The following is a 24,125-nucleotide window of genomic DNA, read 5'->3' on the forward strand; positions in this document are numbered from 1 at the left end:
GGACCTGTTTTGAACTTTACTGACTTGTGTTCGAGGAGATGGCCTGAATTAGGCAATTATTTTAAAAATGTACATGAGTGGCTTCTTCTCTCCATCATTCCTGTTGCATCACGAAATACAAAGGCCTGAATGCAGACACGCTTACCAAAAAACCTAAAAGAATTAAATATATGTAGTGTAATTAAATCCACTTTTGATGTTCATGTCTTTTTATTCAAAGTACAACAATACTTTAAATAAACATTTTTCTGCATGTATTTTCCTGTCAATATTTATACGTACAATATATGGCAGAATTGTTATATACTGCCACAGGAAGGCATGCCTTCTTATGATGTTGAGCACAGATACCTCCTGAAAAAAGCAAAGCGACAAAAATGGGCACCACTAGGTTAAAGTGAAGTCTTGTTTGTTTGTATGATGTATAAAGAGTCTATATAGACAAGTGGTATTGAAGGTTGTATTGACAGACCTTGGCTCAGAAGATGATTTCGTCATTCTTTGGGAGATGGTACAGCTTCAGCAATAGCTGAAAGAAGCATTAGGTTTTTGTGGTACAACATTTTGAGAAGTCCATGTGAGAGTGATATGCTGTATTTTTGGGTTTTGTTTTGGATTTTTTTTTTTTTTGATAAGCAGCTTATATTCCCTGATCATTGCATTTTGGGTTGTGATTCACAATGCTGTCCAAATGTCAAATTTATCTTGCAGAAGTGAAGCGCTACTGCCCTTGTGTTTATAGTTCATAAAACTTTAGCTATCATTCATTTATATATGTGGCATTTTATCTTAATTTTATGCAATGTGTGGGCTGAAATATATAAATTTTATATGAGGTGATCATTCATTAGTATATATACTTGTGAGTTTTAATAAAGCATGACTGTTGTAATTCAGTATAATCTGTGCAGTCTACATGGCTTGAAAACTTCAAGCATGCATCTGACTTTATTATGATTGTCACGCTTACTTGCAAATTTAATTCATAAAAAAATTCTCCAAACTTTAAGAGAAAGCTGCTTTTTTCTTAATCCACTTCCCTGCAAAGCTAAATGTACATTTCTCTCATACTGTGACTGTATCTGTTGCTATACTAAGACGGTACAAATAATTAACTCTTATTTATAATGCCTGTTTCTGTGCTGTTCATATGCTAGGGAAGATCATAGGAAAAAAATAATGCTTAGGCAAAAATACCTTATAATTCACCTTTGCATTGCTCTTTAAATGTTGGGATTACAGAGCAAAGATTAAACCAAACCGGAGAGTTCATATTGTGTCTACATAAAAGACTAAGATGTAAAAGAATGCCATTCCATTATTAAAGAAAATAGGAGGCAGAGTATAGTTGGTGTAATAAAGGATTAAGCTGGGCTGCTGGCTTTTGTTCTTGACTAAATTATGAGCCAGATATTGCTGTCACTGAAATCTGAAAGGAAGTTTGAACTCTTCTGATGGACTGAGTCTAGGCAAGTGACCTAACTTCTCCTTTTATTTTTACCAAAAACGTGAAAGTTTTTTAGGGCAAAACACAGGGCTTAAGAAGTGCTGAATGATTTTGGATGTCTTTTCTTGGTTGCACAACGTAAGGCTTGCTAGAATGTCCTTGATCTCCCAAGGTAGATGTTTATTGCTGTGAAACCTATGCCTGTTTAAAGCAGGCTCAGGAAAGACAGCATATACAGTCCACTTGCTAGTGTTGGAAAACTTTTGTAGTGGGCGGATGTTAGTGTACATGCAAGGTACTGTTCAAGCACAGATTCCCACCATTAGCTCTTGGTGCCTAGAACAACTCAAAATTATGTTTGACTTTTTAACTGTGTGATTATAGTAGTGAATTAAGTTATAAAAATAAAGGAATATTGGATATCTTTATATCATCAGGTATTCTACAGAGTATAGGAATAAATTATGTTTACAGTTGAAAACTGTTGTTTATTGCAAGGCACATTTGGATTAGATGTACATTCATTGTTTAGATCTACTGATAATATAGTCTTTTAGGTGTATTAACTATTTTGCAGCTCTTAATGCTTGTTGACACCCAGGTTCCTGCAGTTTGTATTTGTCTTTATGTTGTTTGTAAACAGGTGCTTGAAAAAACTCTCTTAAGAACAGCAGCCTCTCATGAATAATAAATAATACTGAACAATAAAATGGGTAGATGATTCCTTATATTTTAAGGTAACAATAGCTTTTTCTCTCTCTGTACTTTTTCGTCAGTGATAGATTGAAAGATTTCTTCCCAGTTGAGTTTCAAATCCAGAAGCTTTCCACTTGCTCAAAGAGGTGTGGACATAATCTATAAAATCAAGATGTATTTGCTCAAATTTTAAAAGATTTGGCTTTAGCAAACAGTGTTAGGAGTCAAATGCTGGAACTGATCACACCACCAGATATAGATTTGTCTTTCTTCCTCCCACTAGACTATTTTCCATTTGAAGGCGTATCAGTGTAAATATCAAAACAAAAAGGCCCGTGTTTTGCAGTAGAATGTGGCCTTTATTGCAAAATGAGTTACCATATTCCTTCAGCAATTCCAAATATTTATAATTTTTACATTTCCAAACAATAAGTTTATTTTTTAGCAGGTTTACTTTATGCCATTTGCAGGCCAGGCTATTTCTCAAAACATGCAGTGTGCTTAGGTGGCGTGAACAGCAAATGAGAGTTTAGGATGATGAAGATTAAGGAAATCTATTACACTTCCTTTTAGTAATCTGAAATTACTTTGAAATGAATCATTAGCAATGAGCTTAACAAAGGTATAAAAACACTGCGCTAGCACTGTGCTAATAAAAATACTGTCAGCATCTTTATTTTATAATAATCTTGAAATAAAAATGCTGTTTAGAAGACTAATAAAACAGGCTAATATTTTACAAATTACTATTATAGCAGTTATTTTAAAAATAAAGTGAACATGGATGATCTAAAATAATTGTTTCATTTTAGTTTCATCTTACAACCAATCCCCATATTAGATTTTCGGCAGGATGACATTGCTTGCATTTTTGTCAAGTGGGATGTTCTTTGCTGCAAAGGTAACCATCAGATAGATCTACACTAAAAGCACTGCACTGGCATGTAAAAGCGGTGGCTGGTCCAGATGTAGATTTTGAGGAGATACTATTTTTGCCCTTTTGCTTTATTTTTCCTTCAGCCTCCCATTGCCTGTTGTCAATCTAAAGCTAACTAGGCTGGCAAGAACTACGTTTTCCAAAGTACCTGCAGCCCCCATAGTGGGTGGCTTGGCCCATGCTGGTTTCTGTTAGCCAGAGCGCACCCTTATAACCACACATTGAAACCTGAGTGAATTATTATAATTGTATCATAAAACGTAGCTTAACTTGGTAACCGAGCGAGCAGGAGTCTTAAATGTCTCCTATACCCACAGGTTATATTGTGTGTGTGTAACTAACTGGGTAAGAGTCCTGCCTTTTCCCCTGCCCAGCTGTGGATCTAAAAGGACCTGACGTAGCTTCTTCTCCCATTACTAGAATCCCCTGTCATGCACAAGATTTCCTGCCCTATGTAGCATTTTTGCTCATGATGAAGGTAAACTGTCCTTCCTTTCTGAAGAACAAATTGAATTTTTAAAGTTTTGGTACTGTGAGATGCTGCCATTCAGCACTTACCCTGCATTCCCGGCATGTCCAACCCAGCCTCTCTTTCATGTATCGTTCCAACTTTTTTTTATTGTTATTGCCCTTTTCCCCTCCTGGTCATGGATATCTAAATTGTTTTTTTCAGAAATCAGTCTTCTGCATTGTAATGTTGTATTAAAAGATAATGATTGTTTTCTTTGAACTTTTTATAATATTTAATTAAGGATTCCAAAGAATTTTTTCTTTGTGTTCATTCTTGCATATACGGGGGAAAAAAAGCCCCTCAGGAGAACTGCTAAATTATTTCTTAGTAAGGCAGGCTTTGTTTCCACCAGATTAACTAAAATACATGCTGTCTGTTCACTTAAGTCACAAAGGCCCTGATTCTATGAAATGAACTGTTAGTTCAATGGAATGACTTCTGCCCAAAGTTATTCAATTTTGCAATAATTCATGCTAGTACAGTTTGAAGCTGGTAGACATAGCAGTTTCCAGAGTCATCTAATTTTTCTGCATTCCACTGGCATAAACTCAGAATCTTGCAAAATACTGAACTTCCTGTGTTTCAAGTATTTCCTGAGGTTTTCATAGTAGACCTTTATGTCCAGTATCTGTTCTGTAAGCCCAGGAAAAAGTGCTTAACTAGTTCATGACTGAAGAATTTTATTTGCCAAGCCCAATTCTCCAAGATCCCTTGACATGAATGTATGTATTTCTAAGGTGATCTTCCACTTCTGTGGTAGCACAAATTGCATGGATAAAGTAACAGTTTATAGTAAACTGTTGAAATTAATATTACATCTGATGTTCATTTCTGAAGCTAGAAATATAGGCTCTATATGTTACGTTTGCTGTTCATTGGCTAAACTTTTCCCTAATGAATACACCAGCCTTCTTTTCTCTGCAGTAATGCTGTTTTGCTTTGCACAGGTTGAGGAGGTTGAGGATCTGTCCCCTGAAATTGAAATCCCTGAAGCTTTTTATGTAGCTGATCCTATTTGGTTCATATTCCAAAGGATGATGGAATATGATCTATTGTTTGGGTGCATGAAAGCTGATTAAAATTGCATCTTCATGTATTTATTCTGAATGATGCGTCTGAAAGGTGAAAGCACAGAAACGAAGGTCTTTTCTTTATAGAGCATGGATGGCAAGGATTTATATTTCTCAGAACTTTCATGTTATCTCAGACCTGGTCATGGAAACAGCCCTCCTCTTAAAGGGAGAGGGGGAGTTAATATTGGAGCATTTTTTCTGTATCTGACGAATCTTTGACTAATGCATCACTGGTATTTATTGTCATCATAAAGCTGTTATGAAATAGAAAATGTTAAATTAATTTTCAGAGGGGAATCTGAAACAAAGCCACAGAGGTATCCTATGACAGGGCAAAGTCTTGAAGAGGGGATTCTCGAATCTTAGGCTGATGTGTTAACTGCTGGATCTTCCTTTCTGAAGCACATGTGGTTTAGGTTGATTTTGTTCTCTGTTTTAGATATTGTGGAATAAGGAAATCCTAAATAGTCATATTAAATATTCTTACAGAGGAAAAATATCCCCATAGGAAACACTGATGAGCTTCCCAATAAATACTACTTTTATAAATTACCTAAACTTTGTTTCATTTTAGTCATGTCCTATGAGAAGTAAACAGGGTAATGTTCAACTAGTACATTATTTAGAGATTTTTGGAGTACATTTTGAAAGCCTCATACAGAGCTCTGTCCGCAGGATTCCCATTAAACACAATGGGAGCCGTGTGGCTAAAATCCTGCAGAGCACTTTGAAAATGCATCCCGTGCTGTGCTGAAGATAGATGATTAAAGAATGAGTGCTTGAACAGGGAGGAGGGAGTAATGTTGTGATTCTCCATTTAGGGCTGTAGTTAGACTAAAAATCCTTCTCTAAACCCTGCTTAAATGATCTTCTGTTGGAAGTCCTAGCTAATATCTCTCCTGTTCCTACAAAAGAAATACCAATACATTACAAATAATTACAATAAACATTTGTGCCTTAGAGATGTCTAGATGTCCTTTCACTTCTCTTTACGTTTATCTTTTTCGTTGTTGTTCCACTTTGTTTTTCTGTTTTCTTACATCTTGCTTACGTTTTCATGTCCTTTCTTCTTCTTCTCAAAGTTCTCTTATATTTTTTTATGCTAGTCTTGCCTTTATTTCTGGTTCTCATGTCTTGTCCTGTTCTCTTCCTCTCCATTCTCTCCTTAAGATTCTTTCCCAAAACGTTTTCCTCTGCTTTCCTTCTCTATTTATAAGTATTTCCCTTTTCTCTTTTCTCCTAATCCAACTCTTAGTTTGTCCAGTTGCTCTACTTTGTGGGCCAAAGTAACGGGATATGCTTTTCAGAACCCTTCAATCTCCCCTCTGTTCCTTTTGTTTTCCTTATTGATAGCTGGCCTTCCCTCTAAAGCGTCCTTTACTCTTCTCATCGGATTTCTTGCATCATACAACTTACCTCCTGAACCTGTGAGGTGAAAGAGATTTCAAATACTGCGTCTAATACAAGGGCAACATTCTGCATGACTTCACCAAGGGGAAAATGGGAGCAGGCAGTAGTGGAAGGACATAGATGCAGCAAAGAGCCAGTGTTCTTTCTGTATATTTCAGTGCAAACCCTGCATACAGAAACTTTCCCCTGCTTTTATTCAGTTTGTGTCGAGGATTGTGCAATTTAAAGATATGGGCTTCAATAGTGATGAATTTGGCATTTTGAGCCTGTGTGTTCTGGTGGGGTTTTCTTCCTGTTGTTACTTCACACAATGTATAATGGCTGTGGCAGAGTAATGTGTTTGTAAAGATTGGGGAGTGCTTTATGGCGCTTAACATAGAGGCATGAAAGTGTCCCTGCCTTTTTATTTTCTTTTTTTTTTTTTAATTATTATTGTTATTTCTTTGTTCTTGCATCTCATTTGCACCTTGATACTCCCTTCCCTTCTTTTTCTTATCTTCTTTTGCTTTTGTTAGCCTTGCACACATACAGAAAGGGAGAACATTAAAAGTTACTAATGACAGAATATATCTAGGTCCTTCTTGAGATTTTTGTGACCAGTTCACAAATAGTTTAATTCAGCCCTTCTTGTTTGTTGGCATCAAAGTTGATGATGCTGTATATGATGCTATTCCAGTCCTCTTCTGTGTGCATTGTCATGTATTTTTATTGCCTCATTATCAACTGCTTGTTTGTAGAAGAGCTGTCAATATAATTTTAGAGAGATTACCACTACCTAATGATACAGGTAATTAAGCCCTTGGAGAACATTATTCTAACCATATATTACTTGTTTAGGCCATTTTGCTATGCTGCTAGCGTTTGGAAATCTACAACCAGTAAGTTCTCATTCTTATGTCTCCGACATGACTTGTTTTTGTGGTTGTTTTCTAACCACCTGAAATTTAACACTAGAAGAGTAATTACTTCTACATCTTAGGTTTCTTTGGTAGTAGATATGCATTGCTTTTCACTGATCTGTCCTCTAGAAGGGTAAACTGTTGAGCTGGGCACCATTTGAGTAGGAAGGTATGTTGTTCCAGAGCAGTGCTCCAGGAAACCCGCGTAGAAGGAGGCATTCTTCAGGCTCCGGAGAAGGTACTTGGCATTCACTATCCTGGCAGTCACAGAAGGAGGCATTCTTCATGCTCAGGAGAAGATACTTGGCATTCACTATCCTGCCCAATCTACTTCGGGGAAAAACACATGGAGGGATTTTATATATATATATTTTTTTAATTCCATAAATTGGTAATTTGGAGGGTAATGTGGAAAGTTTGTTGTGTGACAAGGCCCTAGTCACACAGAGAGGGCATCAGGGCATCACCTGTTTATGAAGGGTACAGAGATCATAGCTGATGGTCCAAGAACTGTCTCATACCCTCTGTTTGTTAATGTCTATTTGAATAGCCAAAGCAAGCTCTCTGCTGAGGAGAAAAAAAGGAAAGACAAATTCTAGATACACCTACAGCAGTACATTATCCCCTGTAGAAATTAAAATATTATTATATCGTTATTTGTAGCACAGACATCCCATGGAATATTCCTACACACTTCATCCATCTTCACTGATCTTACATGTAGAGGCTTTCAGGAAGTCCCAGCTGAATTGAAAATATCCATTTTTATATTTTCTGATTGTAGTCTTTATGAGCTGAAATTTGGAAAGGCTGAAGTCCAGAAAGTCAAAAGAAATTATATTAGCTTTTAAAGTACTTTTAGGCAGATCTCATGGTTGGGAGCCAAAGTCATCGTTTCTTGCTGTTGATTCTTGCTGTTCTTTGTATTTGTGAACATCAGAGGTGACCCATTTTGGGGGGATCCAAGTTCAAAGTGGGAAACTTTTCTTCATACTTGAGTCCTGTATAGTTATATTGGCAGGAGTTTGGCCTTTGGGCCTTTGCAGTTGGCTGTACAGTGTCAGGAAAGGGCTGGTGCTGTCCTGTGAATTTGATTTTTAATGTAAGATTTAGATTATTGAACCAAACCAGGAGTGGTTTCTTGAGTATATATTTCTTTAGACCCCCATGAGCTCCATTAGTAGTTAGTTTTTTAAAGGTATAAAATTCATAAATAACGTTTTAAGGGAAAAAGAATGCAGGAATTTAATAAACTTTGCAGTCTTTGCCTCTGAAGGCATCAGGGCATGTTGTATGGTGTTCGGTATAATGAAACTTTCTGAACGACTGTAATGGTATGAATATTTAGTAGTCACTTAATCAAAAGAATTATATGTCTTTCTGTACAGTGATACTATGCCTTCTCACTTGCCACTTAATCAGAAGAATTAGGTATTTTAAGTGTTTTGCAATTTTTTAATGTTAAACAATTGCAGAATGGTGAGGTATAAATATCTCTATATATCCTCCCACGAATCCTCCGGGTTTCATTTTAGCGCACAAGAGAAGAAATGTTGGAATGATAAAGAGACAGAACAAGCCTTTTGATACCATGCTTCATTCCAGATTGAACGGCTTGTTTAAGGTTATGCGAGCACTAGCAGAAGCTATTTGTATGAAATGTGTGAAACATTAATGTATCAGTACAGAGATAGCAAAACTGCTGATTTATTTGAAGTTACTGAAGATGGAGTTGAAGAAGAGCTGAAAGGAGTGAATGGAGGCAAGTCCACACTCGGGGCGGGAGGCAAATCCCCTCCTTGCCCACCTCACCTTCCCAGGTGCCTCTGTATAACAGGTATGAGGCTCATGATGTAGAAGGCCAGCCAATGGATGATGTGGGTCATGGTCCATCTACACCAGAGGTGTCACCAGAGTCAGAAAGGCCTATTCCCTGTATCACGTCCACCTCCATGAGGAAGAAAAGACAGGTTATAGTTGTCAGCGACACCCTTATGAGTGGAACAGAGGTTCCAATATGATGGACAGACCCTCCTCTTAGGGAAGTCTGCTGCCTCCCTGGGGCTGCAGACTTCTGAAACTTGGTGGGACAAATCCCATGACTGAAGTGTGGCTATCGATAGCCACCGGCTATTCAGAAGGGACAGGTGAAGAAGGAGGGGCGGAGGCATTGCCCTCTACGTCAAGAAGTGGATAGAGTGTGAAGACCTGTCTCTGCAGAATAGCCATGAGCAGGTTGAAAGCTTACGGGTAAGAATCGGAGACCAAGGCATCAAAGGGAACCTTGTGGTTGGTGTCTACTACAGGCCACCCAATCAAGGGGACCCTATTGACAAAGCCTTCTTACTCCAACTACAGGAGGCATCTCACTCACAGGCTCTTGTTCTGCTGGGGGGACTTCAACCACCCTGTCATCTGCTGGAAAAGTAGCATGGTGAGCTATATGCAATCCAGGAGTCTCCTGGAATGCACTGAGGATAACTTCTTAAGCCCGGTAATAGGCAGCCCTACCAGAGGGGATGTGATATGTTGGTCACCAACATGAAATCAGTGATGTCAAGACTGGAGGCTGCAATGATCATGCACTGGTGGAGTTTGCAGTCCTGAGGGATGCGGGTCTTGCGACGAGTAAAGTCAGGACCCTGAATTTTAGGAAAGCAAAATTCCAGCTGTTTAAGGAGTTAGTCCATAGAACCCCCTGGGAAACTGCCCTCAGGGACAAGGGAGCAGAACAGAGGTGACAGATCTTTAAGGACACTTTCCATAGAGTGCAAGAGCTCTTGATATCCAGGTGTAAGAAATCAGGACAGGAAGGCAAGGGACCAGCATGGATGAGTCAAGACCTGCTTGTCAAAATGAAGGGCAAGAAGGAAATGCACAGGCAGTGGAACAAGGGACAGGTATCCTGGGAAGAGTATAGGATTGCTGCCCAGCTGTGTAGAGATGGGGTCAGGAGGGCCAAGGCGCAGCTGGAGCTGAACTTGGCAAGGGTTGCAAAGAATAATAAGAAGGGCTTCTACAGGTACGTCAGCGAGAAAAGGAAGGTCAAAGAAAGCGTACTTCCCCTGATGAGCAAGACTGGCAAACTGCTAACAGCAGATGAGAAGGCTGAGGTACTCAGCAACTTCTTTGCCTCAGCCTTCACTGGCAGCCTCTCTTCCCACACCTCTTAAGTGGATGGACTGCAAGATGGGGAGTGGGGGAGCAAAGTCCCTTCCACTGTAAGAGAAGATGAGGTTCATGGCCACCTGAGGAACCTGAACATAACTAAGTCTATGGGACCTATGAGGTTCATCCCAGAGTCCTGAGGGAATTCACTGATGCAGTTTCCAGGCCATTCTTTGTGATATTTGAAAAGTCATGGCAATCAGGTGAAGTCCCTGGTGCCTGGAAATAGGGGAACATTGCACCAATTTTTAAAAAGGGTGGAAAGGAGACCCCTGGGAACTATTGACCTGTTAGCCTCACCTCTGCGGCTGGGAGGATCATGGAACAGATCCTCCTAGAAGCTGTGCTAAGGCATATGGAGGACAGGGAGGTGATTAGAGACAGCTAACATGGCTTCACCAAGGGGATGTCTTGTCTGACCAACCTAGTGGCCTTCTATGATGGAGTGACTACACCAGTGGACAAGGGAAGAGCTATGGATGTCGTCTATCTGGACTTCTGTAAGGGTTTTGACATGGTCCTCTACAACTTCCTTCTCTCTAAATTGGAGAGATATGGGTTTGGTGAGCGGGGTGTTCGGTGGATGAAGAATTGGTTGGATGGCTGCATCCAGAGGGTTAGTGGTCAATGGCTTAATGTCCAGATGGAGATTGGTGACAAGTGGTGTCCCTCAGGGGTCCATTTTGGAACCAGTACTATTTAATATCTTCATCAATGACATAGACAGTGGGATCAAGTGCACCCTTAGTAAATTTGCAAATGACCCTAAGCTGAGTGGTGCAGTTGACATGCTTGAGGGATGGGAATCCTTGCAGAGGGACCTGGACAAGCCCAAAAAGTGGGCTCATGTGAACCTCATGAGGTTCAACAAGGCCAAGTGCAAGGTCCTGCACCTGGGTCAGGGCAACCTCCAGTATCAATGCATGCTGGGGGATGAAGGGATTGAGAGCAGCCCTGAGAAGGATTTGGGAGTGCTGGGAAATGAAAAGCTGGACATGAGCCTACAATGTGCATTTGCAGCCCAGAAAGCCAACCGTATCCTGGGCTGCATCAAAAGAAGTGTGACCAGCAGGTCAAGGGAGGTGACTCTGCCCCTCTGCTCCACTCGGGTGTGTCCTATGTCCAGCTCTGGAGCCCTCAGCACAGGGAAGACATGGACCTGTTGGAACGGGTCCAGAGGAGGGCCACAAAAATAATCTGAGAACACTGCGGGGACACCTGATTGTGGCCTTTCAGTACTTAAAGGTGGTTTATAAGAAAGATGGGGACAGACTTTTTAGTAGGGCTTGTTGTGATAGGACAGGGGTTATGGTTTTAAACTAAAAGAAGGTGGATTTAGACTGGATGTAAGGAAGAAATTTTTTACTGTGAGGGTGGTGAACCACTGGTGCAGGTTGTCTGGAGAGGTAGCTTTACGTTCCCGTAAGTAACTTCAAGCAGTAGCGTTTTGTCTATACCAGGGTGCTTATATGCAAAATTAAATGTGTATTTGGAGGAACTGGTAGATTCATCTATCCACATATCTATATATCTGCAATATGGAAAACCAAATATTTGTTTAAAAGGAAGAAACCAAGAAAAATGTGAAAACCCTATTATTTGAAATTGGATATATTTGCAGTCTAATTGTATACTTGTCTGTAGTTTTTTTGGTGCTTTTATTTTTGCTGAAATACTTTGACTATTTCTGGTGTCTCCAGCATGAATAGAGTTTGAAGTTATGAGCGTATGTTTGAGCTGACACAAGAATTAGCTCTCTGTACATGTCTGGTTCTATCCACTTATAGTTAATGAAAATATCTCCTGTCCTAAGGTCCCAAATATGTAACTGGGGAACTGTAGGAGGAACAGTCCTTCCATTTGAAAAATCCTTTCAGTTGCCTGTGAGAAGCTTTTTCTGTGAGGCTTAGTCTTGGAGTGCTTTTTTGCCTGTAACTTACGAAATTATATGGAGGGCTGGTGATGGAAGACACCCATGCAGCCCATATGGCATTTGTCTATCTGTCAACACAGAAATAAACATTGTCACTGGTTTCTGTTGCAGTTCAGAAACTTTTTGCTGTAGGTATAAGTTTGATGAGTGAAATCTGCATGGCTGAAAGACACAATGGAAACATTTCCAGCATTTCTTGGCTCAGATGGTAGTTAGAGCAGTTTCAGAGAAATGTCAGGTCTGCCATTGTGTTATAACAAAATTCAGACTTGTGTGGGAGCAGTAATATACCAGTGCTAAGGTCTTTCAAAATCCTACCCTACTTATCTGAAGCTCAAGCACATACTCACATTATTTTAAGGATACCTTGAAATTTCCAGTGGGTTCAGTGGTCAGTGGTTCGACTAAGTAAATGTTGTGCTCAGCTGTTCAATTCTGTGTAATTTTCAAGTGGTGGTATGGTCTAGCGGACAGACCACCTGATGGATTGCCCACTCAAAAGAAGGATCCTTCTCCACTCGTGTAAATAGAGTTTGAGACCTGTTTCATTACAGCATGGCCTTGCAATAGCTGCCTTCATCATGCACAAGATACTTTATTTTATATGCTACTCTCTTTAGATAGCTTTCCCTTCAGGCAACAGTTTGAGCATGCTTTGAGGATGTTTTTACAAGGAGGGTTTAGCATGAGTATGTGAAAAGAGCATGCCTTGTGCAGTTTGGATTTACCACTAGCAAATGCCACAGGTTTGAACTGGCTGTTCAGAGCCTGTGGTAGGGAAAGTGCTATGATGGTGCTGCAGGAGGAGAATTTGCCTTGGTATTTCTGGATTGGTGAGCATCTGTTCTGATGAACAGAAAGAATAAACATAAATTATATATAATATGTGTGTCTTTCTGTTGCTATTATGGAGAATATTATTACTTTATTTTCCAACTGAAATATTAAGGATGGATATTGTGCATTCTGTAGGCTTTGCCCAGCACACTGCCATAAGGCATGGACCAATGTTGTATCCTAAGCAGAACTGAAAATGTGAGGAAATCCCTTGGGGTTTAAAGCCTCAGCATTTCCCATCTGTTAGTTCTCTTTTAAAGTTTATGACTTATCTGTTTTCACTTCTCTCTTTGCTTTTTTTAATTAATTTTCAATATCTGAATTCTTTGGAGAAGCTTGTGTCTGTCTCCTGACTACCTACCCATTTGAAGCAGCGGCCTCACGGTGTGCTGCAGGCGCTCTGCAGTAGGTGCACTGAGAACGGTGCGATGGGACACAGCTCCAGGAAGGAGGGGCCGCTTCACCCCGGGGATCACCATGGCTCACGCAGGAGAGCAGCGGGTCTCAGGGCTGTAGGTGTGGCTGGCAGGTCACTGCACAGGCTGGAGATGAGCCTGCAGATCAGGGGGAGAGATGAGTGGAGCAGGCAGACATATCTAGAGGTAATGGAAATCCTTGGGGCCGGAGGGGAGTAGGCAGAGTCTGCAGATCAGAAAGCTGCTAATTTAACTGAAACAAGGCAGAAGAAAAGACACTCCTGCAAGGGTGCAGTGAACAGGAACTGTTGTTTGAAGAGTTCTCTCTGTTTCTGTTATGTCTCTTGTAAAGCCACTTTCATATTTTTCCTCCTTAAAAAAATCATGTTTAATCTAAAATCAGGATTTTTCTATTTGTTCAGGAAGGGGTGTTGTGTGTGTTTGTTTACTTTGAAGCCTTTTGGTAGTTTGAGGGTCTCGCTGTAAGGAGAAAGTCTAACCTGATCCATTGCAGAACTTTGAACGGACTGGTGAGGGAAATGCAATGGCTGGTAACCCCAAAACTGATGTTTGAAACAATGTATGAGTAAGCCAACAAATTTATGTGGGAGCTGAGTCAAACAGAAGGTTTTTGGTTGGTTGGATGGTGAGTTTGGAGAGAGAGCTGCAAGGCTTGGAGAGAGGCACAGAGGTCTGCCACCAAAGCCAGACAGATTGCAGTCTCCAAATAGACAACCAAAGTCCAGCTGGTGAAAATGCCAGCTGGTTCACAGGTGAACCAAGAGCTGAAAGAGCTGAGAAACCATGAGGGAACCTGTTCCTTCACCCATGATCAGGCAGTAGGGAGGGGTCAGACAGCTCAAACAGCTGAAACGCAGGCCACATCTCCAGGGAGGCTATTACTAAAAATAGAAGTCAAGAGACTTAAGCTGGAGGCTGCCTAGGAGAGAGGCAGGAAGCTTCACTGTCTCACAGGTAGGAGCTGGAAGAAAATACCCACCCGAGAATTTTGATAACACAGAAGTAAGTTAAGCTAAAGATGGAGAAAGATATGTTATTAATGTTTTTCTCTAAGACTTTAAAGAGTCCTGCACCTGCTGCATGGCATGAGGTGATGGAAAAAGCTGAAACACAGACCTCAGCTGCTGCAGTAAGATTCTGTAGAAACATTTGGACACATCTCTGTAAGACTGTTAGTCAGTATTAAGTTGAAGGAATTAATGTGACATGCATTTGAAATAACCACTGAGTACTGTCATCTCAGCTTGAGGGTGATGAAAAGGGAAGGTAATAGCACCCAGCAAAAGGTAGATGCCAGCCTGTGGAAATCTTGAAGGAATTAGGTCAATGGGGAAGGTGTTGAGACTGTCATACACCTTCTAGATCTAGAACAACTACATGCTACCTCTCCCTTGGACGGAGAATTCTAAAAAGGGCTGTGTGGGATGTGGCTGAACAGAGCATGGGCTACAGAGGGTATTTATTCCCCTAAGGGGAATCAAAGATCAGGATATATGGGAAGGATTTTTTTTCAAGGAAAGCTTGCTCTGTCAAGGAATGGCTTTAGGTCTGGGGAGATCAAACCCCTCTAAGGAATATGCTACACAAGACTGGAGAAGAGATTGGGTCTCCTCTGCAGTGAGACAGGACATAAAAGCATGTCCTAACCAGCTGAAAAGTTTGTCAGAGAAAATCCTCTTCACGTGTGAAATTACTGTGGCAGACTGTGAGAGATACCTCTCTCAAGGAAGAAAATCAGTAAACCTGACTGAAAGGGGTCTGAAAGTCCTTTTTGGAAAGTGGGAAATATATGGGGAAGGTTCTGCAGAGTTGGAGGGCTAGCAGAACTCTTGTGCCTCCTTGCAGTAGTGTCCTGAGGAAAGATTAATTCCTGTACAGTCTTAAAATTTGTTCTTGGGGAGAACCCCAACAAAATAGCTTATGACTTTGGCTTTGGTCCACTTGAAATGACAGAATTGGGAGTGGCTCAAAGCCAGCAGGTTTTCTGACCATGTCCCAGCATTGCTGGGGAATGGCACAAAGGAAGTGCCCATTTATGAAGGTGCTGGTCCTGAGAAAATTGGGAGGAAAGTCAGGAACCTGACTGCCTACCAGTGATGTGTCAGCCCCAGCAGGGTCTGTCTCGCATGGCCTGGATGAAACTGTGCTCTGGTGAATGCTGTGAGTTGCAGCAGCCTGGCCAGGCAGGAGATGGAGGCAGCAGAGCTGTCAGAAACATAACATCAAGAAACTTGAAAGCAAGTCTCCTACAGCTTAGTGGGTCCTTGCAGGCAGGTCCTGGCTTCCAGACAAGATACGAGTTTCAGCAAAAAATACAGAAGAAGCTTCCTTCTGCCATCTTGGACGTCTGAGCATCTGTGCCCTGTGTGCTGCTCCCTGGGCAAGGAACAATGTTTCCTCCTTTCCAGACACTGTCCTGGCCCCCTTGCCCAGAAACACACACAGAAACAAAGCCAAAATAAATTACTGTACATTGCAGTTGAATTGATTTCCTGGTATCCTGTCAACAGCACAGGACAAATTACATTTTTTTAAATGTAGGAATGACTGATTTTCTTTCAGGATGAATAGCAGCAAGGACCTGTGGATCATAAATTCAAGTCCTTGGCTCTTGACCCTGATGTGTAATTAATTTCATAAACTGCTCAATTCTGGTTTAAAACTGTTTAGGTTTCTCGTCCCGTTACTCTACCTGGTAGACTGGTTCAGAGTCTCACTTTTTCAATAATTAAAAATATCCTAATCCCAGTTTAAATGTATTTGTAACCACTATATTCCCATCTTGTTTTGTCAATCATTGGCCTTAGGCTGATGTAGTTTTCTCTCTCATTCTACTTTTTCGTACCGATTCTTTTGTGGAAGTCATACCTGTGGAAGTCCTTAGTCTCTTAAATTTAGCAAGATAAGTTGTTTAGTCTCTTCTCATGACACAGACTCTCAGTTCCTCTAAATAACCTCAGAGCTGTCTCTTCACCAAATCCTCTCTGAACAGGCTGCTCCTGAACACTGATGATCATAATTGCAGATAATATTCCAGGTGAAATCTTGACAGTGCTTTCCACAGTAGCACTAATATTTTATCTTCCTTAAACTCTTATATTCTGGTCTCAGAGTGCCTCATTTCATCTTCTGTTTAATGCTTTGAGAAATTTCTCCTTAGGTTAGGACTGATGGAGGACTGTTCCCCTACTGTAAACTGACATTTTGTCAAGACACTTGAGAAGCTTCTATCAAATATGGGTTTAATTTATTTTTCCCCTAAAGAAATCAGCTTTTTAAAACCAGAAGAATTTAAGGCAATACTTCAGTTTTAAGAAAACTTCGATTTTCTATTCAAATAATAGATATAACAAAAGATATAAGGGTACTAACTGAGATGCTTCAGATAGTAAATAGAACACTGAAGAAAGGGGAGAATACATGGTCTTAAATAGTGATTGAAGAATGTAGACTCAGGAATGGTGAGCTTTAGAGGCTGTTTTTACAGATCTTAACAGCTTGATGGTTACATAAGACGCACAGAATCCTTGGCAAAACGGGGTTTTTAGCATAGGCCAGCAAGCAGACAGAATTCATGGGGAGTGGGATAGCTATTTTAGGTGTAATTGGCAAGTGCTTGATGTTGGAGTGGGTCTATCTAGGATATTAGAATCCTAGATTCTAATAGAGAAGATAACCTTCTAATAGAGAAGGTAACCTTTCATGGTTACCAGAAGGGGGAAAAATATAGATTGATGTATAGAAATAGCCTTTCATAAAGATCCTGATTTTCCTGCTTCACTTCCAAAATTTACATGTCCTTTGCAACCCTTGTTCAGGGAACAAAACATGGGATTTCAGGTTAAACTTATAGAGGCTCAACCGTTCTTGCATTCTTTAAAAGAATTTATACTAAATCTTTCTGGCACGTACTGTCACTGTGGAAAGTATTATAGATCATAATCTAACAATCGCTGTTCAATTAAGGTGCCATTAATTCACGCTCCAAAGATTCTAATTTATAAGAAACAAGTCTCAATTATTACCCTGTGCCATGTTTGGTTAAGCAGTCCTTCCTAAAAAGGGACAACTGGGATGCAAGTGAAAAAGCAGCACTTTATAAACTGCAAGAGCACTGCCATCAGAGCTTTGCAGTAAATTTGACTGTAAGCAGATTTCACCTCCTTGTTGGACAGCAACTAGTTTTCTCTTTCCTTTTTCAGATATTCCATGGGTACTTAAAGCTTGTAAGGTCCACTCAGAGCTGTTTATTTAGCAACCACACACTGTCTCTGTTATGCCTGCGGTTCAGCTTTATGGCTGTCAACTCTTATAAACTTTTATAATAGCTGCAAACAACAAAACAACAGTAGTCTCAATTGTGTTTAACTGAGCTCTTTGTCATGTTGCAAAGATTATTCTCTTGCATAGAAATCTGAGTGCTGATGGGAAGTGTTTTTAATTGCCACATGAAACTGTGGGCTCACCAGTCCCTATAAGGCTGTTGACAAGATGGGCCTGTTATCCAAAACAGACCATCTGAATTTGACTGAGGATCAAATGACCTATTGAATTTAAGAATTCTTCATAATTTTTCTGAGCTGGTTTAACTGATGACACTAATATGCAACTAGATTATATTTTCCTTAATACTGTTAGGCCTAAATTGGAAAACTCTGATTGTAGTGATAGTTGAATCTATTCTTTCTCCTATTTTTGCTTTTTTATTAATTTGTAAGAACTTTATGGAGGGCTGGGGTTGGAACTGTTTATGTATACATGAAGAAAATAATTAAGAATACTATTACATCATTAATTTAAAAATGAAATTATGAGCATGTTAAGAAATGAAATCTTTCGGTGAAGACTGCACAGGAATTTATATTATGAACCAAAATGATTTGTTCTTTTGTGTGAAAGGCATCTGATTAAGGTCAGCCTGTGAGCAGAAATGGTTCCAATCTGCAGCTGAAAAACTGCACCACTGTCTGCACTAGAGATTAGAGCTGGCTTGTTTTTATTCGCATTTGGTCAACAGATGGTCCAACTATTCTGTGGGCATTCTGGCAATGTAGAAGTCTGCACTTCAATGACAAAAACCCATCATACGAATAAGTAAAATGTCAGTGTTCATCTGAGTAAAATGAATACCCAGTGTCGGCTTCTCAAAAAGTAGTTTAGCTGGCTGACTTGAAAGGAGAAAACCGAGCAAAACATCATATTATTGCTAAATTAGCCAATATCATTCATTCTGATAAGACTGAAAGAACAGAAAGACTATGAAGCTTATATAGAAGATAATGTTATTGGCCTTTGGCCAGAGCAGTTAGCTAATATTTGCTGTCTCGCTGGGTTGTTACCTTAGAAATAAAAAAAAAAGTGATACTCTGTGAATAATTCTTCTGCTCAATTGCATTTGCAAAGAATGGTACACAAAAGTCATGTTTCCCTAAACACCATAAAAAATAAACAGCAGCAGGCAGTTTCTGGTCTGATATGCCTAGGAATACTGGGTCTTTTTTCAAGGTCACAGTTTAATACACAGTGTATCTGGCAATATGGCTTAAGGTATTCCTCTCTCTCCTGCCTTCGTGTCACTCACACACCCATGCCACAGCAGTCTCCCATCTCCAGCCCGTGTTCCAGCCTGGCTGTTCTTCCAGCTCTATGAAGGGATGGAGTCAGCCTCAAAGGAAAAGACCAGAAAACATGAAAGTGAGGGTGAGAAAACACTGTTGCATCTGCACAGCTGACACAGCTGTACAGGAGTGAGAATTCGCATGAGGAGTTGGGGAGTGGGGAGAAGCACGATGACCTCCAGCTGGAATTGGCACTCACCACTTTTTGTTGTAAAACCCAGCGTCTTTGTTGTGTCCATCACTGCTTCTCTGGCTTTTGATCCCTTTCCTCTTCTTACCAGTACTCAGAAAGCTGAAACCAGCAGTAGTCCCAAATCCTTTATTTTTGGTCAGCCTCGGTGACATCTCCGAAGCCCATAGATTTAATTTCCGATCTATCTTGAATGGGACCAGTGTTTTGTAGGGGGCTTCCGTTATCCCCAGCTGCCCTATTGTGTGAAGGAGCAGAACTCTCTATTCTCTGCAGCCTCCATTCAGGAGGGTTAGCGTTATTATCGGTTTTAACATGCTTGATGAATGTGTGTAGATCAAAGACAACTTTTGTTGGTGTTTATTAGCACCTTTTAAAATGAAAGTGAAAACCTTCCTTCTTTCACTGATGGAAGCTGATTATGTTTTCATGAGATGGTAGTACCAGATTGTAGCCTACACTTGCTTTTTACATCCCTTTGAAAGGGCAGAGAAGGGTGAATGTGTTCAGCAGCTGTGCCTCTATAAACAAATGTACTGGCACACGCTGCTGCACCTATGACATAGAGAGTAAATACTAGTAATGTATTTGACAGTCTGTCTAAATTGCACAAAACCTGACAATTGGCTAGAAATGCAGCAGTTGTGGTTTTTTTAATCTGACTGATTTTATGACAGTAATTTTATCATGGTGTTTGGTTACACTGTTGACAAGGTGATGTCTTTTGCACACATTTGTTTTTAATTTTTATAACTGAGCTCCAGTAAGATTTTAACAATACAACTAATTACTGTGCATATTCAAAAGATAAAAGAGTGCCCTTAATGTGTTATTCATAACATGGAGTATGAGAACATTATAAGGCCAGGATTGTCTTTAAATATTAATTTAATGGTAGCCATGGATGCATTAGGCTCTTGTAAAGAACAAAAACACTGAATGCAACTCTTAATTTTTTTCCATACAGTTGACTTTTATAAATGTTTTCATTCTCTAGAATGGAGGAGACAGTGAGAAATCTGCTACAGAGCCAAGGACCCCCAGGCCAGAATGGAGAAGGAACTGTCAATATCATGAAGGTATATCAGGTATTAGTGACTTTTTTGCCTTTTTTCTTGTGAAAGAAAAGTTCTTTAAAACAAAAACTACACTACTGAGGTAAACGTGTCTGGCATTGTTTCCTCTGTTTGTTAGTTATGAATGCTTGTAAGTGGTGGTCGGAACTATCTACATTTTTGCAGGTGCTTTCTCACCACCATTTAAGGTTTTTCATTTTTATTGTCATTGTGTTATCTGCAGTTGTTGCTCCTCACAGTTAATGGGAGACAGAGAAACTAGTTTTGAAGACTATTAAAGCACTTAATATTTTAAGAAGTATATACCAGCATCTCTAGAAAACATAGATGCTTTTGACAACTTGACCTTCAGATGGTAATGGATGATTTTATCTACCAATATTCTTATTGGGTGTGAGGTTTGCATATGAAGCTCCATAGTTTCTTACTGCTGCTTGTGGAAGGTGTGTTTTATCAGCCTTGGTTGGGGTAGAGAGAGTGTGTCTCAGGACAGAATTTAGGAGAGGAGAGATTTTAGAGGATTTTTTCAGTTGGAACCATGTCTGTTTATGCTGTTTATAAGAAAGGAGAGTTTTACGTTTTCCTAACATACTGCTGTATTCTGGAAGCAGTGAACCTGAGGTGGTGCAAAGCCTTTTTACGTGTCTAGAAACAGAAATGAGATACATCCCAGTTATGAGTTCGTGTGTAAAATATCTGATTAAAAAAAAAAAACAAATGCTTAATGAAGTCAGTCCTATCCTATATCTTTTTAAACAGAATACCTATGCCTTACAAAGATAGAAAATGCTGAAACAATATATTAAAGTCTATACTAGATAGTGATCCTTCAGATAAAACACTTTTCAAAAATTCTAGTTATATTAATCTGTTCTTATAACTGATGGATCAAAAATACAGCAATATAGCTAAACAAAAATGTATATTAAAGAGTATTATCACTGTAATTAAAAATTCATTTTAAGCTTGGATTGAAGGAAAGAAATCTTTTAGATTAACCTTCCCCAAAAACTTTTTTTTCTTGTTAAAATGATAGCCTGTAAAATTTAATTTCAGGACAAATTAAACTTTTTGTTGAAGTTGTAATAGAACATTGTGTTTTCAGAAACTGGTGATAAAAGTGTCTATATTTTACTCATTACCCTTTTTGGATGCAAAAATGAAACTGAGTTTCCTCGTCTAGATTCAGACTTTATACTTCCTGCTCACTCCTGCCACCATGCAGTGGGTGTTCTAAAGTGGGCTTGGTGTCAGTCTTTCCTTTGGGTGGACTACTTGTCTGTTTATAACAGACAGCTGGAATGATTTTATCTGCCTTTCTGTATGCTGTCTCACCTTGGAAACCACAGTAGGGTGGTACCACAGTTAGGTTTTAGCTTTTTGGAGTTTTGTTTTTGCACTTTCAACAAGAAAAGCAATAAAGTATTTTGGTTTCAATTGAACTGAGGGTTTGTGTACTTGTTATTTTTCTTTTGAGCTGGAGAAAAATTAGCTGTGGAGTCTTTTTTAAATTTGAAATTTTGTGTGCTGCTACCCTAGAGGGGAGATAAACTAATCATTCCAATTTCAGTGCTTGCATATTTCTGTGTGGTTTTTCCTCCATCTTTTATTTGTTTCTTAATTTTTGAAAAAAAGAATTTAGTTTTGATTTGGTTTTTTTTTTCCCTTTGGGGCCATACCAACATAGGTGTTTGTTGTCTCCTGCCAGCCAGGAGAATGGGTGCCGTGGTGTGTTTAGTATAAAATCTCTTGGATTTATTTTCTGACCAATGAAAGAACAAGACCGTTCTGCCCAGTTAATAACAAGAACAACAATTCTTTGTTTCCCTTCAGCTCTAGCAAACAGCCTCCTCCACGTAGCAAACTGCTGGCTAACCCTTTCTTCCCTCTGTCTGGATGTGGGGTTTTGTTTGAATCTGCTAGGTAATAGTCAGGGTTGGTTCCCCACATCTGAGCCTAGCTCTCCTATAGAGTGAAGCCACCTCTGCCTCAGGACTTTAAACCACCCATATACCTGTTACTCTAGGATTATTTTTAATCTTGTACTCCACATTACATAACAGCTTCCTTCTTTTCCTTTTCTCTTCTTATTCTTGGGAACATTTTCACTCATGATATCAGAGACGACTTGGTTTTTAGCCATTTTCATTTCTGCCGTATTGCCAATATGCAATTTTCTTTGCTTATGAATTTCTTGTCCTAATTCATGAGTCAAAAACAATGTTTTTTCCTTTCCTGGAGGTTACTGCATCATATACCAGTCTGTGATTGGTAAAACAGGTCAAAAATATGGAATGTTTCCATGAACGTGTTTTTTCTGAATGTCTGACTCATTCATCCTTGCATCCCTTTTGTTCACATTTATGATAAACTTCTGAACAAATAGATTGTTTTCTTCGAATTCAATGAATGGCTCTATTCACATGCAAAACAGCGCGTTCCTGCCCTCCTATGGCTACCTGCTACATAGGTCAGAAATGGTTCACTTGAGGTGTGTTTGTTATTCAGTCACATGGTAAAAACTATGCAGTGTGATTTAGGCAACAGCCACATGATCAGAAGAGCTAATACCTGAAAGGCTCTTCAAAACAAATAGTTGGCAAAGAATCTGTGATCTGAAATGTTTACAAAGTATTTTAACATTGAGAAACATATTAATAAGCGTTATATGAATCATTAATATGTTATTGAAACCAACTGTGTGGAAATCATGGACAAACATGCCATGTAAATATATTATTAACTTTGTTACAATTACTGTGTCCATGTTTGGCAAGAGGCATCAATATTGCAATAGAAGCGTTTCATTTGTATCTTTTCAAATGCATTCAGACAGTTTTTTCATATATTTATTAAGGTAATTCACAAATGGGAATAGATCTTGAACATACAACCTAGGTAATATTTCTTAAAAACAGTGATGTATTCATGTTTTTGGGAACATGATAACCGTATTATCATCCTGTTTTGTAAGTGAAGTTTAGACGTGAGCTAACATGTGAAAAAAATATTTTTATGATCTGAACTCCAAGAGACACATATCTATCTCTTCGTATACATACACAAGACTTATTGAATATATAAATGCTACCATTGTTTTGAAAGCCATCCTTTGGAATCAGTTACCTTACAGAACATATTCTGAACTGTACCTGTTCTCTGTGATCACTGTGATATGGTCAGAATGATGTGATCAGTACTCAGTATGACAGAGTATCAGATTTTACTGCAGTTGCACAACCATATATTTCATAAAAAATGAGGACATGACCTAGGCTATCTCCAGTGTGACTTATCAACATATGTCCCATATTCTCTGATACCATGGTAAGTTAGTTTTAGTGTGTGAAGCGTGTTCAAGTTCATATTTGAATAGTGATAAAAGATACCTCCACGCAATAAATACTTTTGATCTATTGACCATTGTCTACATACTTGTTTTTTAGAAACCTAATTATTGTTCTGGGATGTATGAAATTGAGTTCTTATTATAATATCAATATGCCTGACTCCAGAATAAACATTCCTGCTAATGAACATTAAATGCTGCATAGTGATCATGTTAGAAGAATAATAATAAGATGGAGCCCAGAGCATGCAGTACTATTGCAATATTGTGTTAGGTCTTGCTGGGATTCTCCCTTGAAGCAAAATATTCTAACCCTTTCTGTAGAGCTAGCTGCCCTATGGGAATTTAATTTGCTGGACTTACAGATGGATGATGTGATTTCTTTAGGGTAAATGAATTTAGAAGCAGGATTGTAAACAAAATTCTCCTCTGTTATCATTTTACATAATAATAACCGAGGGAAGATTTATAATGAATGCTCATGTAGCATGTAGACAAGAATATGTGTGATTTGAATTGCTGTGAACCATAGTATTTCTTGCTT

At 39.3% G+C, this 24,125-nt stretch overlaps 1 protein-coding gene across 8 annotated transcripts in view; it reads left to right on the top strand.

Annotated features, from left to right (window-relative positions):
- The window catches only part of NCKAP5 (NCK associated protein 5), a 409,981-nt gene that overhangs the window by 236,289 nt on the left and 149,567 nt on the right, over positions 1-24,125 (top strand). For 7 of the 8 annotated variants that reach the window (XM_064451091.1, XM_064451093.1, XM_064451090.1 and 4 more), the window contains one exon: positions 20,154-20,244. In XM_064451091.1, coding sequence (XP_064307161.1) covers positions 20,154-20,244 — 91 coding nt within the window. The remainder of the gene's footprint in view (positions 1-20,153; positions 20,245-24,125) is intronic. The other variant, XM_064451092.1, reaches the window with a different exon arrangement.

This window comes from Phalacrocorax carbo, chromosome 5 (genome assembly GCF_963921805.1).
Source record: "Phalacrocorax carbo chromosome 5, bPhaCar2.1, whole genome shotgun sequence".
In the NCBI taxonomy this organism is placed as follows: domain Eukaryota; kingdom Metazoa; phylum Chordata; class Aves; order Suliformes; family Phalacrocoracidae; genus Phalacrocorax; species Phalacrocorax carbo.